General features: G+C 46.5%; 1 protein-coding gene across 1 annotated transcript in view; it reads right to left on the reverse strand.

The window, feature by feature from the left end:
- The window catches only part of NR4A3 (nuclear receptor subfamily 4 group A member 3), a 39,707-nt gene extending 21,925 nt beyond the window's left edge, over positions 1-17,782 (reverse strand). The window contains exons 1-5 of the mRNA XM_067743826.1: positions 17,248-17,782; positions 13,837-14,010; positions 10,631-11,601; positions 6,891-7,020; positions 6,256-6,428 (exon numbers count right to left, since the gene is read on the reverse strand). Of these exons, the coding sequence (XP_067599927.1) occupies positions 6,256-6,428; positions 6,891-7,020; positions 10,631-11,599 (1,272 nt within the window). The 5' untranslated portion in view covers positions 11,600-11,601; positions 13,837-14,010; positions 17,248-17,782. The remainder of the gene's footprint in view (positions 1-6,255; positions 6,429-6,890; positions 7,021-10,630; positions 11,602-13,836; positions 14,011-17,247) is intronic.
- Positions 17,783-18,159: the final 377 nt, after the last annotated feature.

An 18,159-nucleotide genomic window follows, 5' to 3' on the forward strand; every position in this document is an offset into this window, starting at 1 on the left:
CTCTGCCTGGACTAGCAATTTATAAACACCTCGCTAAGGAATACTGTACGTGGAGTTGGAAGAACCAGACCCCCATCTCTGCTTCTGTGCTCCCCTACATCCCTCTGTCTCTGGGATAAGCAGCTTTGGGGTTCACCAAAGAAAAATCTAGAAATACTTGTTTATTGACCATTCTCATCAGACATAGGCCCAATAGAGAAAGACTTTAAAAATGAATCTTTTTTTCCTATTTATGCTTTTTATTCCAGCCTATATGAATAATCAGTAATCAGGTTTTACCACTAGTCAAAGACACAATATTGCATTTACTGATAGCTAATGTCTAATGCAGATTTCTCCGAAGCACTTAGATTGAGAAGCTAGAGCTGCAAAAAACAATGAATACTATTTAAACTAAATTGAGTTGGCACATTTCAAATGGCAATACCATGGCTATACAGGTCAGATTTCAGCCACAACCTAGGCCTAAAATAAGTTATTTGGGAATTACGTGAGACCCTTGGTGAACACCAGCCCTAAAATTTAGCAATGTGATGTTTCATCGCATTTCACAGAGTGGAATCTGCTATTTACTCTTCCTCGGTGTCAGTCCAGGCTAAATATGTAAAATGTCCTAAGAACACTTTGTTTCCACTTAGAATGTAACTTTTCCCTGGGTCCTTATATTTCTTTATATTTTAGATGTTATCATTCTATGAGCCAAACTATGTATACATATTCTTAGGTTCTTACACTTTAAAAAGTGACACTTTAAAAAGTGGCAATGAATATATTTTATCCCCAATTTTTTCTTTTCTGATCTAATTGCCTCCCCTCTCTAAAAAACCAAACCAAAACCAAAAAACCCTCCTCTCCTCCCGTCAATGGCATCACTGCAGTTATATATTTGTTTACTTTCTGTCTCCTTCACTTGCCTGTAAGCTCCATGAGGGCAGGAGCTGCATCTTGTTCAATAACGTGTCCACTGCTCTGGAAGAATTGTTAAATGAATCAATGACTTTCTGTTAAACTTATCTCTATTGCTCATTCCTTCTCAACCCCAAGAAAGTTGGGATACAGGAGATACGAGGTAAAATGGAATTGTTCTTATTAAACCATATCGATCGTTCTCAAGGCTTAGTGTGCCAAAGAATCCTCCAAGGTCCTCTTCAGAATACAGATTCCTGCCTGCCTTCCCCCGTCCCCCAATTCTGAGTCAGTAGGCCTGCCTGTGGCCCCGAGAATCTGCATTTGAAGCAAACACCCTGACTCCTTCTGATACATGCAGTCTGCGCACCACACTTTGGGAAATGCAGACCTGTACCCATAGGGGAATCAGAGGGTCAGGGAAGGAGAAGGCTGGAAGGGATCATGGCAGTGCATTTAGTCCAATCTCCTCGGCCTTCAGATGAGAAAACTGAGGCCTACAGCGGGGCAGAACTTGCCTGAAATCATCTAGTGAGTTGGTGGCAATTTGAGAGGGTCTTCTGAGTAGCTTCATGAAAGCACCCTCTTTGCAGAATCTTCATGTTGTTTATTTTGTAGGTTTAACACGTGTCAACCATGTTGTTTCTTAGGCTATCTTGTTAACATATTTAAATGCCACTTGCTGGTGCCTGGTTTTATCTGGGCAGTATCTCTTGTATTTGGAGTCTGTTACTATACTAAGTGACACCCATTACCAGAAAACATCCTAGTTTGCTGGAAAATACTTGAAATGACCAACTAATGAGGATGGGAAGTGCATTTTCTCATTAGTAATTATGCAGGCTCTGAAGACAAGCCCAGTATCTATATATACTTGTAATGCTCCATTAAAGGCAACTGTGGGGTACAGAATAGCAACATTTCAAGGAGAAACAAATCAAATGTGACGTGTTTTGACTGCACTGATATACAATGATCTGAGCTCACTTTTGAAGGAGAGAAGTTTGGCCCAAAGGAGAAGAAAAGTTCCCAGAGCCAGGAACGCTTCACAGAGTGAAGAGCCCTCTTTCTGGCCTTGAAAACCCCCTTCCCTCTGTGACTTGGAACAACTCCTCACCTCCCTTTCCCACAAACGAGGAAAATGCTCACTTACTACCTTAAAGGCACATAGGCAGGTACAAGATTAGAACATACCTGCCTGGAAAACATTTTCTCATTTCTCTGATTCACTGGGGGAAGGTAGCATCTTTAATAAATTGTTTTGGTCAAGCCAATTGTCTGACTCAAAACTGACAGGGCATATTCTTCTTTAAAAGGTAAAATTATGTATACCACTATGATATAGACTAGGCAGGAATAAATGAAGAAGAGACTTTCATTTTTCACTTTATTCACTTCTAAATGGTCTGCCTTTTATAAATTACTCTTATTGTAATTTTTAAAATCTAATAAAGCTTCTATTAAAAAAAACCTAGTATATTGCTATTAAACAGAAGTGGCAGTATGGTGAAAGAGAAACATATTACTTTGAGTGATGAGATTTGGGTCTAACCCCAGCTCTGCCACTGACCTTAGGCAAGCCACTTAGCCTTTTTAAGCCTTTATTTACTCTTCTGAAATATGGGTTTTGGATTAGATGACCTCAAGATCACCTCCAGTTCTATGAATTAATAAATAAAAAACTTTAAGGAGAAGGTAATATGAAAATTGAATTTCAATGAATGACATTAAAAAAATGACTGAAACCATAAATTGTACCACATAAACTGGGTTTAAGTGAAATTATGTAAGAATGTACGTGATGGTGCCTGGCTCAAAGTAGGCATTCAATAAATTCATTTTGCTTCATTCATTTTATGTTAATTTTTTTTTTTAAAGAGAATGAAGCAAATTCAATCTTGTGAAGTAACAAGTTGTTTAACAACACATATTCTTATATGTATATGTATATATATTCACTTGCATTTAGGGACAGTAAGGTAAACCCTAGAATCATAAAATCTTAACATTGGAAGGAAATTATTATCAGTCAAAATAACCTCTCTCCTTGTGAGGAACCCTGTTATGTGTTCTCCTTAGTTTCTTCTTGTGTTGATGAACTCACGCTTCCACAGCAGCTCTTGTAGCAAGGAGAGCTCTTCCTTGTCCTCAGAGTGAGCTGGAAGGGCCCCCTCCTTCACTATCTAGTTCTGCCCTAGGGAGCAACAGTCCTCTTGGCAACAGGGCCAAAGTGTGACCTAATCCTGCCGAATCTTCTCCCTTTCTGTCTACGTATTTCCATTTCCTCCAACCATCCTTTTCGAGTTTCCAGAAACAGTGTATCCACATACACTGCATCCTCTTAAATCCCAGCGTGGAACTGAACTCCACCCTTGAAGTGTGGACTGACAGAGTCCGTGGGACACCATCAACTTGGCTCTAGTCCCATGCTTCTACTACTGAGGCCTAAGCTAATTTTGCATCCCTCCCTTCCACTGCACACTTGGTTGGTTCTTACTGAATGTGTATGGAATAAACTCCTGAGATCTTCTTAACATGAACCACTGACAGGCCAAGGCTCTCCCATTTAAAAATATTCTAAATGCTGAGCTTCACACTTATTTTTGTGACCTTTCTTCACGATGGTTTCAGCCCATCCTGTTCCAGCTCGTCGAAATCACTCTGAATGTTGACACTGACATCCATCATATTAGCGATCCCTCCCAGCTTTCTGTCATCTGCAAATGTGATCAGCATGCCTTCTCTGCCTTCATCCAAGTTTTTGATGAAAACTCACTGTATTTTATTAAAAAAAGACTTTTAATTTAATTGATTTGGGTCCAATTTTTGATAATTTTGTAAAGCTATCTAAAAGCAGGAGAATCCAAGCTATGAGGTTCAACCCAATTCCAAAACAATGCAATTAAAATAAATACGCTTTACAAAATTGAGCCAGGCCCCAAAGGTAGTATCAGTGTGACCCAGACTCTGGCATGGTCAATCTGTTATTTTGGGCAAAGCTAACAATTAAATTGGATAAATGTTTGTTGATGAGGATGATGACTCTAGCCTAACACCCTGAATGGTGCAGAAGCAAGCAAACACAGTGGATTGATTTTTCACGGTGAGGCAGTTCCCATCTGGGACAACTCAAAGTACGGGGTAGGGTTTGCTGCTGAATAACTAATTAGGCCATGTAGACCAATAATTGGATAATTTGGGCCCCCCCAACCCACCAAATCACTTCGTGGACTAAACCTCTGGACTGGCCATCAATAGTGATTTCAAATGCCCCAGAACAAGGTCAGATTGTGTGCTGTAGCCTCAGTGAAGGCAGTGCCAAGAAGCTTCATTAATTCAGATGAATTGCATAAGGGAAGGCCAGAGTTGGCTCATGGAAAAGTTTTTATTCCCAAATGCTTTTCTCTCACCCACTCTCACTGAAACCAGAGATGCAAGGAATTATGGTTTTAAGAGCACAGACTTTGGGGGCCAAATTGGGCCCACTTGGCTTCTAATTCTATCTCTGATACATATTACTAGGTGACCTTGGGCAAGTCAGTCCTTTAGCCTTTCTCAGTTTTAATCTCATCTATGAGAGATCATAACACTTACCTTAGTGGTTTTGCTACACAGCACCTGACATGTGTAGTGTTTATACTCATTAGAACATTCAACAAAGGATAGAATAAGAAGTTTTGGTCAAGGAGATAACATACAGGGCACTGTGCTAAAGCTTTGACAAGTATCATCTTATTTAAACTTCCCTGGGAAGTAGATATTATTATTATTACGCCACAACACAGATTAGGAAACTGATGCATTAAAAGATTTAATCAGTTGCTCAAGATCACCCAGCTAGTACATGATGGTGTTGGGATTTTAATCGAGGCCTGCATGGTTCCAAAACCTAAGCCCTTAATCACTGCATTATTCTGTTAGACTATTATTTGAGACTTGACTTCAGTCAAGAGATGCTACTTGTAATCAGAGTAAGAGTCCTCAACCTTTGATGCTAAGGGTCTACCATGCTTCTCATATGAAGTCTTGTGCTCAAGTGTGGAGAGGAGGCTTCACAACCTAAAATGAGGGAGGGGATGAGGGAAGGAAGATCACAGCAGATATACAAATCACCCCTTCACTTTCGTCAACATTGCAGCCTAAAAGAAGGGCATATGGCAGACACTCTCACACTCTTGGCCAGCTCTTCAACCAGAAGTTTGAAATACTGATTGGACCTGGAGAGGGCAATCTGGTAGCTGCTGCCAAGCCAAATCAACCAACTGGGGATCCCTGGACTGGTATCTCTCTTATCTGTGCGTAAACTGTGTTTCTAAGTTTTCTTGTCTTACGGTGGGATTAACCATTCGTACAGTTCATGCTTCTTTCAATGGTTAGATGAGACAAAGTACCACAATGCCTAGCACATAGAAATTGCTCAATAATTGAGATCTTTTTCCTTTCTTTTCTTCTTGGGTGAGACCCTGTCTTACTAGAAGTCTGCTTTTCTAAGTCTCTTTTAAAACTGCCTTCCAGTAATGTTTATACCTTTGCTCCGAAAATCCTTCCTCATCATTCTTTGTGTTATCCAAATTTCTGGGAAATTGCAGGGTTTAAACTGATGATATTTTACTATATCCCATATGAAATAAAAGTGTTAATACATTTTGGTTGGCTTAAATAACAACACTGGTAATCATTTACAATTTTCAAATGTTTTCTCAACCGTCATTCCTGTGTGACTGATGTTCAAAACATCCCTCTGAGGTTAAATATTGTAATCATCTCCACTGTAAGGATGAGAAAGCCAAGAGCAGGAGCCAGGTGACACAGGCAGGAAGCAGCAGAGGCAGCATTCCATCCCAGTCCTCCTGACACCTCCCGATGTCAAGGCCAGTGTTTGCTCCTCTCCATCAATGGTTTAATCCCTCAGTATAAGCACTAGGTCAGTCAATGCCAGTGCAATTGGGTAAAATGTTTAAGGATAACTTGAAGCTTACCCAGATGGTTTGGTCACAATATGGAAAAAAAAAAGTAGTCACTTTGTCTAAAGCATGAAAGAAATGTACAAATTGTAATTCACCTGTGCAAATTTTCGTTGGCACAACCATCAGGGATCCTGCAACAATGGGTATGACAGGTGCAGCACTGTCAGGGTCATTTGTTAAGGCATTTAGAGATTCAATAAGGCAAAAATTATTTGGTGCAATGGATGCACTGGAATTGTTAAGTGAAGTGAAAAATAGAGAAAAGGTATGAAAACGGTTGAGCACAGTGCCAGGCACAAAGTCATTCAATCCACTCTTATTACTATTATCATGAACAGAGACCCTGATCATTCATTCAAGAGCAAGACATCATAAAACTTACTCTGGAATAATCGAGATCTCTGGGCGTTGAGTCTGTTAAAGCTCGGACGAGGGCATTCATCATACAGATTGGAGGAGAAGGTGGAGAGGGCTGAGAGGCTTCCTGCTGTAATGGGCTCTTTGGTTTGGAAGGCAGCCGACCTCTCCTCCCTTTCAGACTATCTGTACGGACGACTGATACCGAGAGGAACAAACAAAAAATGTCTTCAAAGATATCCATGAACAGCCATAAATCACGAAAAGGAATCAAAACACTTTACAGTTGAGCAAATCATTAATGATACCAACCATTTAAAAGTGGCAATAAGTTTGGAGTAATAGCCACACAATGATTTAATGAGAGTTGAAACGAGCAGCATAAAAGCCACCCCATACTTACATTTGGTAATGAATTAGCCCTAAAAGTCTCCTTCTCAAATAGAACAAAGATGTATGTACACAGGCTCTCTATTGATTTTGAGAAATTAGAATAAGTAGACCTCAGCTATTTTTGAATGTAAATACACACCATAAAAATAAAATGTTGAAAAGAAAGGGAAACTAGGAAACTTCACCATTCTAATGTAAACATTAACTTTTTCAGTGATATCTGAGAATATTTATAAGCAAGCTGGACAAAAAGCATTATATCCATACCTTCTTTAACCATTCCGACACTGAGACACTTCTGAAATCGACAGTACTGACATCGGTTTCGACGTCTCTTGTCTACAGGGCAGTTTTTATTTGCCAGGCAAACATATTTTGCATTTTTCTGCACTGTTCTCTGAGGAAATACAATACAGAGATAGTCAACTAATAGTTTCTGGAAAGAGGTAGGACCTGACAAGATGTATTTTAATTACAATGTGAAAAGCGACAGTGCAATTTGTATAATTAGATAAATTTAATTTCCTAACACGCTAGCCTGCAGGAAAAACAATTTTATTAGTGTTAGCTGCTGACAATGAAAATCATCTCGGATTGTTCTGAAGCAAGTCTCAGGAGACACCCAAGTCTGAATGATAAAATCATATCTGAAATTACCAGGTCAACATATCATACCTTGGAGGATTAGATTATCTTCACTTTTAATATCCCTTTGGGAACAATTTTCTACTTGTTCCACTCCCCTGATTATTGCTGACCTTATTAAAATAAAATCAAAATGATCTGGGTTGTACTTTGCTGGATATCACTATTGTAAGTCAAATATCACAGAAACTGGCTTTGTTCCCCAATAGAGATGAAATCATAAAAAGCAAAAACGAGGACTTGTCTAGTTATAACATATAGGAAATAATGTTTTAATGCAAAAAAATCACTTAATCAGCTTGTATAGTGTATTTTATTTTTAAAAGAATGGTAAATTGTTCATTTCTCATTTTTGAAAGCAAAATCGTAAAACGGGATACTAAAAACCGCTATCACATCCAAGAAAGAAAAAAAAATACCAAACAAACAAAAAGAATGAGATAAAAGAAGGAATATGAGAGCCATATATTTTCAATAAAAATTCCCATTAATTGGTTATTTCATAAATGACTATTGACACAGACATCAAAATAGCCATACTGTAAAAGACGTATCATAAAACTTGGGCCTGGTTATAAAATAATGTTGTATTCTTCAGAATCATGTATAATTTTAAAATGAAACATGAAGAAATAATAAAGGATATTTTATGCTCCAAATATAAGAGAATGCTTGATTTTTTAAAAAAAATTAAAAACATTTGTGCAAATGGATGTGTATTTACCACTCATTCAGGAATTACCTGAATCTATTCAACTCCAAATAGAGCAGAAAGTTGGAATTTATTTGGTAAGCCTGGGCTGCATAAAAAAAAGAAATCCAGGTAATTTGGGACTGGTGATCTATTTTGTGTCTAAAATTCTAAATAGATTTACTTTCTATCTTTTTTAATTTTCAGCAGTTCTCAACCCCCTTGTATCAGTTTTCACTCTATCACCTTTTAATTTCATTTTAAGAGATCATTCCTAAACTGCTTATATAAAATTTAAAGCCAGATACATTTTCCCTGCTTTAGCAGGTGATTTTAGTTTAAAATGCAAAATTTCCAAAACACAAACATACTTCTGAGGTTTCCACCATTTAAATTCGCAGCAGTTTGTAAGGGTAGGAGACTTGTGTTTCCTAAATGAAGCTCTCTTTCATTGAACATGAAGTAATTAAAAAAACTCTATTTCTTGCCATCGTCCTCAAAGATATCCCAGTTTCAGTGCTGGTGGCATTTTGCTTCAGGTATACGTTTTCCCAATAACCTCAAACCTTCCTCACATTTGTGTATGCCTGCACAATAGTTTAAGGACAGGGAGAGATCGTTATGGTTCAATCACTGAATTCCCATCATTAACTGCACTTCATGTCACATTTTTAAAGAATTCAATTTAATGGTAGAAAGCCACTGGGTAAAACCTGCTCCCGTTCCCTTAATTAACAGATCTGTGGGGTGGTTCTCCCTTATCCTACCCCTACCCTTTCTAGTATAGATTTGTTTTCAAGATATTGCTGCTGAAGAAGGATGCTGTTGGGGAACACTTAATTGACATTTGTAGACGAGGAATGTATCACCACTCCTGTATTTTGGTCAATTCAGGGGTGATTATATTTGTGGATTACTTATACTTCTCTTGTTTTTCTTTCTTTTTCCCCTTTCAGCTGCCCATTTCACTGCCTTTCAGCATTTCCGCTGAAATGCTGTAAAAAGCAAATCTGCTAAAGGAATGCAGTTACTTGAAAGTAAAGCTTGAGTAGTTAAGACAGAAAAAAAACGGCTAAACCGATGGTTCTACATTTAAAACATCATAATCCTGCATACCTCCTGTATGGCATTTAACATACTGCAAAATCCTTCCACAAGCATTTTCTCATTTATCTGCAGAAATTAATCACATAATTCCTATCTCCAGATCAAAAATAACTGTTGCTTGTTGGTATGTATACCAATGCACACATGTGCATTTTTTTAATAAATGTTTCTATTTTCATTTATAATGAACTATTCTTTTATGGCCCTTTAAAGCTTATAAAGTGCTTTCATAAACATTTCTCTCATTTAATACTCACAGCCTTTCTCTGAAATTTATTCACCTGATAGGGAAACTGAGGCCTGGAAGGAAGTGTCATGCCCAACATCATAAAATTGGTAGGTGACAGATCAAGGACTCCTATTTGAGTGTTCTGACTCCAATTCCAGCATGCTCCCAGATACATCCTATTGGCCTCCCAAATCCTCATTATCCAATCAGCATCCAGCTTCTCCTCTCCCTCCACCCTGCCCAGCACTGAAGGCTAGGAAGTGATTATTGAGCATCCAGGGGTTTGCAAATGCCTGACATAATAGCCAGGGGAGTGAGGAGTGGGGGGGGTGGCACAGAATTAAGTGTCTGAAGAAGTCTGGGAGTCAGCAGCAAAAACAGAGCTGCAAGAGAACAAGGCCTGTTCCCCCTGAGTGGTGAGAAGAGCACTGAACTCAAGAGTCAGGAGAAACCAGCTGGAACTGTCCCCATGTGCAACTAAATCACCTCTCTAGACTTCAGTATCCTCCTGGGCAAAATAAGGGGGAGGCTGAAGACCCTCCCGCTATAAAATTCTCCTTTGGGTCTCTGAGATAATGAAGAGTGTCCCCACTCTGTGTGGTACAGAAGATGAGACCCCAGCTACTATCTTCTACAGAGCAAGCTGCCCCAAACTGCATCCATCAGCTGCCCCTGTCTATTCTGCAGCTGCAGAGCTGTGAAGAGGGCATGCACGTTGAGGTCATGCAAACATGAGTTGGCATCCTGCCTCCATCTCACTCTCTGAGTGTGTGTCCAGGGGCAGTTAACCTCCCTGAGCCTCCATTTCCTCATCTATGAAACAAGGATAATTAAACATTCAAGACGCTGTTAGTAAAAATAGCTAGTGGGTGACCAAAATTCAATGTCAGTTCTGTTTGAGTCTAGAGTCCTAGCTCTTCCTAGGAGGATTAAATGAGATACAAATACCCAGGGCCTGGCACACAGACCCTATTCCCTCAGACATCCTGGATGGACAGAAGAGGAACACAGTGAGGTGTTTGCATTTTTGAGGTCACAGATCCCTTTGCGAATCTGCTGAAAGCTCTCTCCAGAAAAATAAGCAGGAGGTAACGCCAAGTCAGGAAGTTCACAGCCCCCTCAAGCCCGTCTGGGCCTCCTGTAATGGACGTCAAGTTAAAAAGCCCTGAGAAAGTGGGTGTGAGGGTGCTAGGAAAGGCTTCTGAAATGCACAGTATAACCAGTACACCTCTCAAACCGGGAAGGGCCCGCTTAGACGCTCACTCGCTCACTCGAGCGGGTGTCTGGGGAGGCTGGCTGCTGAGGGGAGAGGGAGCCGGAGGGGCGAGTGCTCACCTTGAAGAAGCCCTTGCAGCCCTCGCAGGTGCGCACACCGTAGTGCTGGCAGGCGGCGTTGTCCCCGCACACAGCGCACGTGCCCTCGCCCGACGCCGAGCTCCTGTTGGGCGGCGACGGCAGGCTGGGGCTCTCGCCCAGCAGGTTGGATGCGGTGGGGGAGGCCGTGAGGCCGAGCGGCGGGAAGGCCAGTGCGGCCGCCCTCTTGGCCAGCGGCAGCCCATACGGGTGGCCCTCGAGCGCAGCTGCCTGGCTGCCCGCGGCGGCGGCGGCGGCGGCGGCGGCGGCGGCTCCCAGCGGCAGGCTCAGCGCGGCAGCGGCCGTCGGGTCGTATCCGAGGTGGTGGCCGCCTGCGGGGCTGGGCGCGGGCGGGTGCGGCGGCGAGGGCTTGAAGGGGAAGAGCGGGAAGCGCGCGCCTGCCACCGTGGGCACCGCCTTCATCGGCTGGTCGAGCAACGGGCCGGGTGCGATGCAGCCCTGTGCCGAGGACAGCGTGTCCTCCCACATCGCCCCTGCCTGCTGGGGGAAGCCCGGCGTGGTGGGGGTGGACGGCGGGGACTGCTTAAAGTACATGGAGGTGCTGGGCAGCACCTCGTCCTCTGGGCCGGAGGGTGGTGGAATGGATGGCTGCTGCTGGTGGTGGTGGTGGTGGTGGTGGTCATGGTGGTGATGGTGGTAGCCGTGCGCGCGGCCCTCCTCCATCTTGATCAAAGGCCGGGGCCCCGACGGCTGCATCTGGTACAGGCAGGAGGGCTTGAGTTCGTAGTTGCTCGAGTAGCCCTCCATGAAGGTACTGAAGCTGGGCAGGGACGTGGTAGCCGTGGCCGTGATCTCGGTGCTGCCGAGGTCCATGGTCAGCTTGGAGTAATCAGGATTCATGATCTCCGTGGTGTATTCCGAGCCATATGTCTGTGCTGCATAACTGGAACCTGGCGGTGAAGGGCTATACTGGGCTTGCACACAGGGCATATCTGCAAGGGAGAGGAAAAAGGTCTCTCAGAAGCAAGTCGGCACTCTTGCTAGCTAATAGGTAGCAATGGACTTGTCGCTCTCCAATATGGGAAATAGAGAGGAAGTGACATTCTTTTCACCTTCTAGTATCATAGACTTAGAGTCCGTCCTTCCTTCCTCCCTCCCTCCCTTCCTTCCTTCCTCCCTTCCTTCCTTCCTTCTTCCCCTGGGAAGAAAGTTGAATCCCTGACAAACTGCCAAAGGGGCCACAGGTTGCCAAAACCCAGCCTCCTGAGGATTTCTGTGCTCACCTTCCCTCCCTTGCCCTGTCCTCCACTATATCTGTGAATTTTGATGTCTTCCCTCATAAGCCCAGTCGTGTTTTTAAAAGTGGTTTTTAGCCCTAGAGATTAAATGAAGTGACCTCGGCCACAAATTGGGAGGACAAGAAGAAATCCAGTGAATGCTGTGTTGGTTTCTTTTGGGTGAAAGAGACTACTCATCCCCCAAGTCACACGCTTTGATTTATAAACCTATGAGTTAGTAAAAGAAAGAAAAAAAAAAGGTGTCCTACATGGGACTTACTGGCCCAGTGACATTCTAACATTTTATCAGTGCCAACTGAGGCTACCCACACACATTGTGGCTGCTTTCTCCCACCCTCTCCCTACTCCTCCAAGAAAGGCTAGCAGCCTGCTCAAACTGGACCCCTGTTGATGATTTCAGCCAGCTAGGTGGTGAGGTAGGAACGTAGGTCCAGGAAATGGACTCGGGGGAGTTTGCACCATCTGCAAAGAAAAAGATCAGCAGCTGCAACAGAACACCCACCAAACCTGCTCTCTGCCATGTATGCTATATATATATGTGTGTGTGTGTATTTTCCCCCCCATTCTAAGAAATAAAATATATCAGTGGCTGCTTTATAACAGTAGTTTACAGTTGTCATAATAGGTTAGTTATCTACATATTTTCTCATGACAGAAGAATTAGCACCCCTAGAAAAGAAAGCAGTTTCTTAATAGGTTTAGTTTCTCTCAGCCCCCAAAGCAATGATATCTGGAGTGCTTACTATTGTTCAGAGAGGTTGAACTGGATGAGAAAGCCCTAAGAAATATTGGATCTAGTGGATAATTTATCTAATTATTTCCCTTTCTTTATGGCTAAATATAAATAGTAAGCTGGGCAGTTTCTGGTGGTTGGTTTTTCTGAGCCAAAGGAAAACCACGTGCTTAACGTGTCTTTGGAGTCTATGGTGTAAAAGGTGTGACTAATAGAAAAGTGAATACTTAACATCTCCTTTGACATCTTTCTCTTACCCACATTTCCAAATCTGATTGAGTCATACATGTATGGGATGAAATCTTGACTTGTAGAAAGGTGTTGAAGGCCTGGTGGAAGAAGCAGTGATGAGGAGAGGCCAGTTCAAGCCTTTATTTTCCGAGCGCCCTACAAACACTCATTAGTTTGAAGTTAAAAGAGCACTTATCCTGCTGTCCAGTTGTTGGGGTAAAATGAAAGGCTAGTCATTTAAAAGAAAGAACACTGCCTGATGTTTCATTTGTTCTCCTCCCTTGAATTTCTCCATGAGTCTTTTCTATCATTCTTCTTTGCCAATCCCTACCTATTGCTCTTCTTTTTGTCTTTCTGAGGTTTCCAGATAGAAGATGAGCTTGCTGGGACTGAGTTCTATTTATCTGCATCTCTTTGGCCAGGCACCTGGTATCCCTTTACCAAATGCATAAAGAGGTATTACAAGCCAAACCTGCAATCCTTTCTTTTGCCCAAATCAAATTTACTCCTTGGTTTTCAGCTCAAATGCTTTCTCTCTTTCCCTTTGAGCTTCAATAATCCAAATGTCTGCACCCAAATGATTTGCGTTTTATACAAACAAAAATGCTTTGCATTGTTCGAAATGATCCCATAACTTAAATGCATTAGCATTAAAAATAGAGCAAATATGAAGACATTAAAATGTATAAAAGATCCAAATCTGTTGGTGTATTTGCATTTTTCTCAGGAAAAATATCTTTGAGCAATACGATTAATTTAATTTGGCTGCTCCACTAGGTAGCAACAGGGTGTGGTATCCAGAGGAGATTCGTGCAAGGAAGCCACCTGTGCCGTGAAATTCGCGGCCAGCAGTCACTCGCTGTCCTGGCGCTGGGCAAGTCGACCAGCCTGCTTGCTGGGTATGTGGCTCCCCCACCCACATATCCCAGCCCGGGAGGAATAAGGGGTCGTGCCTTCAGACCTACCTGGAGGATATCTTGCGCGCTGAATGGTGGGGCTGGGGGTCTCTCCAGCGGAGGCTGAGAGTGGAGGAGGCGGGGACGTCCGGCGGGGCGAAGCGGCGGAGGTGCTGCCCGGCTCCGCTGAGGGTCCAGTCTCAGGGCTGGGGCTTGCCGGGCTGCGCTCTTCCGCAGTGGGCTCTGCGGGCACCAGGAGAGAAGACAAAGGTCACAGTGAGACCACGCTGGGTCACCGCGGCCTGGACTGGGCGTACGGCGGTGAGGGTTGAATAGATCTCTAGAAATGCATTAATTACAAAAGAATTAGAAGGGTAAGAAAGCAGTGCTTAAGGTGACCGGAGTCCCCGGGCAGCAAGCATCACAGCGCCTTGGGGGAGCCGAGGAAAGGCTGCCCGCGCTCACCGCGGTTTTGTGGTTCCCGAACCGAGGCTAAAAAAACGCGCAGCCAGTCGTCGCCCAGAAATTAATCTATCTGCCCCCACAATTGGTTCCAAGCTAACGATGTCATGAAAACCGAAGAATGGAGAACACTTGAGGAAGGAGTTCCGCCCGAATCGGAGTCTGTGAGTGTGCACGAGCGGAAAATATTTTCCAACTTCACCCGCCCCCACCCCTCAAATACAAATTTTACACGTTGCATAGGAAAGGCACAGGGTACGGAACGAATGCATGAATGCCCCGAGGAATTAAGAAAGTCTGCGCTTTTCATTCTAAATGCTAATGGAGCTTCGCCTCTATTAGCCGCGAGTTTCGGGGGCCAGGGGTCAAGCAAACAAAAGGACACAGTGGAAATAGGCCGGCGCTGGAAACGAGGCACAAGGCGGTTGGCGTTTGCCGCTGGTGGTGAGAGGGGAGGGAGGCCCCCTGCGCCCAGCGGGCGGTATCCCAGAGGGTGGGCGACTTCGAGGCTCGGGGCCATCCGGCGACCCGGAGGGGGGCACATTCCGGAGGGCGCCGAGAGCGGCTCTGGGGTGAGCGTCTCTGCGCAAAGCCTTAGCGAAACTTTGTAGCTAGAAGCTCATTTCGGCGGGCCTCGGGTAAGGATCCCACGGCCCCAAAATCCGGCCTATAGCGCCCCCTTTGCCCGCACCCACTCGCAGCTTAACGGATGGGAACGGGGACTCGAAAAATAAAAAACCCCAAACTACCAAAATTCCAAAAACCTCGGGGGTGCGCGGGCCGCGGGTGTCGGATAAGTTTCGTCTCCCGCCGCCCCTGGGCTTGCCTGAAAGGAAAGAGGGTATCGGAGCCCCCAGATCCGGGGAGCCCTCGACGGCCAGGAAATGGGGGATTCCCTTGCCATCCCCAACCCCAGCCCCAGCTGATACTACAGAAAGCCTGCGCTCGCCCTAGCGCAGTCAAGGGCGGATCTTCCCACGGCTGTAGCTTGCGCTTCCCGTCCCTCCCGCATCTTCAGTGGGAGTCTCTGGCAACCTCCCACCACCTCCTCCAGGTGCCCGCATTCCCGCCCTTCACCGCGGCCTTTCAAGCGGAGTCTTTCTCCAAGGGTAGGCCTCTGACTGGGGTGGGCGAGGGTAGCGTCTTCCCAAGGAAGGGGCTCCCCTCGAGCGCCCGGCGTTCACGGGGAAGAGCCACACCGCACTTCCTACAGCCGCCGAGCCGAGCGCCCCTCGGCTCTCTCCGCCCCCCCTACCCCCCCGCCCCGAAACGACCGGTTACCTAGGCAAAGCCTCAGAGCCTGGAAACACGTTGCTCCGCTCCCGCTCGCGGCCGCCGCGGCCGGGAGCACGGAGCCTCGGGGTTGTAAATTAGGAAGAAATAACTACCTCTGTCAAAGCCCCTTTCTTTCTCGTGGGCAGACGAAAGGAACACCCCCGTGTTCCCCTCCCCGTGGTGAAGTGTGTGAAGGAAACCGTGAAACGCACCATTGTGACCGGGGCTCCTCCACGGAGTTTCCAACCCTGGGGAGCGGGGGCGGAGGTTGGGCGGGGGCAGGAGGAGTGGAGAAGAGACCGACAGAAAGGCAAAGACAGAGATTCTCAGAAAGACAGAGGGAGAGGAGACAAACCGCGGGGGAGAATTTCTGCGAGCGCACGGTCCCAGGGAAGCGGGGGTGGGGGTGGGGGGGTGGGGGTGCGGGGGCAGGGAGCGGGTGTGGAGGCTGCTGTGGCCTAAGAGGTCTTTGATATTCACATTACGAGCGTCTTGCTCGGATAAGAGAACTCGAATAAACTCAAACTTCATTCATTGTGCTCAGCAGCCGCGTTAGGCAGCTGTTCCTTTCCCTAGCTCAGTTCTATAAAATATTTCTCCGTCGTGGGAAAAGAAGATTCAGGATTGGATTCGCGATGAAATGACTGAAGGGCGCCCAGTACCTCTCTCCTGGCACCCTAGGGCTCTGGGATAATAGCCCGAGATTTCTGATTACCCAACTCCTTGCAGCTCTTCCCTCTGGAGAATCCGTGGGCATAATAAATAAATGACAATCTCCAAGAACGTTCTTTGGAACGAAGGGACAAATGCTTTCTCCCTCACGACTGACCCAAGCTTCCAACAGGTTCGAGAGGTGCCTTTGGAAGTCAGCCTCCGCAGGCTGCGCCCGCTTGACCGCTCTCCTCTCACCACCGAGAACTTTCATTTCTATGAAGAGTAAAACACTACGAGCAACTTCTCCAAAAGCGCGAGTTCTGTCAGTTAAGAGTAAAACACGCCTCTCCCATACCGACTCAAGGCCCGGAGGAGAGGGACACCGTTCCCACGCGTGTCGGGGCACTGGGGTCGGCAATTACACCCGATTACCTCCGAAGGGAAAAGTGTAAACGGGCAAGTCGGCGATGCCAGGCAGACGTGCCTGGTGGAGCCCCAGGCTCATTTCAATACAATAAGCCACATTCCTACAATTACGCCCTCTTTCCTGAGATCCTCGGAGCGCCGCTGCAAACTCCGGCCGCTGCTGACCAGGCCCCTTCCCTCCCAAGCTTCCTCCCAGTCAACCGTCTCGGAGTCACCATTAGGCATATTAACTTGGACCCACCGGAGCCCCTATTTTCAATCCTAGTTAAAAGGCAGGAAAATTACTGCCGTTCATCACCGGAGCTGCAACTCCCTGCCGCTGCCGCCGCCTAGAGCATCATTACCATGACAACTAGAGCCGAAATACCCTGAATTACATCGCTGGAGCTGCTACTGCACAAATCCCGGTCCTCCTCTTTGTTAGAGGCTTTTCGCCTCTTTGGGTAGGGAGAGGAATCCCACAAGCTCCAGAGATCCCCGCAGGCCCGCTACGGGGGAAAAGTTTCAGATCAGAACCCACCGGCGACTCCGCGAGCAAAGCCTGAGCGAGGAGGCGAGGGGGGAAAACCCCACACTCAAAGTTGTCAATTTCAGAAGCTAAGCTTCCCAGCGCGCCAACTTTTTAGCAAGTCCCCCTATTAACTGAGCGAATCTCATACGTACTTGAGTGCTGTGGCGGTTCCGTCTTTAGAGCGAGTTTCTAGAAAGCTGCCCCGAAATCTGCACTGGGGGCGGCGGGGGGGGTGGGAGTCACAGTTGCTGTCCCGGAAGGGCTGCGGTGTAGAAGTCCAGCGGCTCCCAGAGGCAGTGAGCTGCTGGCAGGGGATGCTGCGATCCCGATTCATGGGAGAGCGCCGCCGAGGGGTTCCGCGGGCGTCCTGGCTCGGGCCGCGACCAGGGGGTAGGATGCCGCTTCTGTTCCCACCTCCACAGCCACCGCCGGCGCTGTCAGCGTTGCAAAGTGAGACCGGGAGGGGCGTCCGCCTGCCGCGCAGCGCTGCACCCGCGAGGGCGCAGGGTGAGAGGGGTGTGAGCGCGCGGGAGAGAGTGGAGTGTGTGTGAGGAGCGTGTGTGCGCGCGTGTGTCTGTGTGTGCGAGTGAGGGAGCGGGTGTGAGCTTGTCTGTGTGTGGGGAGCGGAGGAGGAGCAGGAGCTGGAGGGGTGGGGGGCGGGAGGCAGGAGACTCCGCTCTCCCGGCTGCGCGTTCGCTCTCTCTCTCGGCACGTCATTTATGCCACAGGAGCCCTAGCGGCCTCTCCATAGAGTGCCTGGAATGCGAGACGTCAATGTGACGCCATGGGACGCTACGTCACCCTCCTCCTCCCTCCCCTGGCCCAGCCGGTTCCGCGTGTGCGAGGGAGGGGGTGTGTGTGCATGTGTGCGCGCGCGCGCGCGCGTTCCCCGGCCATTTGCAGGGTAGCGCAATGGAAACTATGCCGCGCGGCCAGTCCCGGCCCGGGGGCCTTTCGGACCCGCGCTGCCAACCCGTTTGCAACCGCGCTGCTTGCCCGGGCCCTATTCTGTAAGAGGGTGCAGCGGCCCGCCCGCGGGTCAGGCGGGACCGCCCAGCTGTCAG

Source organism: Pseudorca crassidens, chromosome 7, assembly GCF_039906515.1.
Source record: "Pseudorca crassidens isolate mPseCra1 chromosome 7, mPseCra1.hap1, whole genome shotgun sequence".
Taxonomy (NCBI): domain Eukaryota; kingdom Metazoa; phylum Chordata; class Mammalia; order Artiodactyla; family Delphinidae; genus Pseudorca; species Pseudorca crassidens.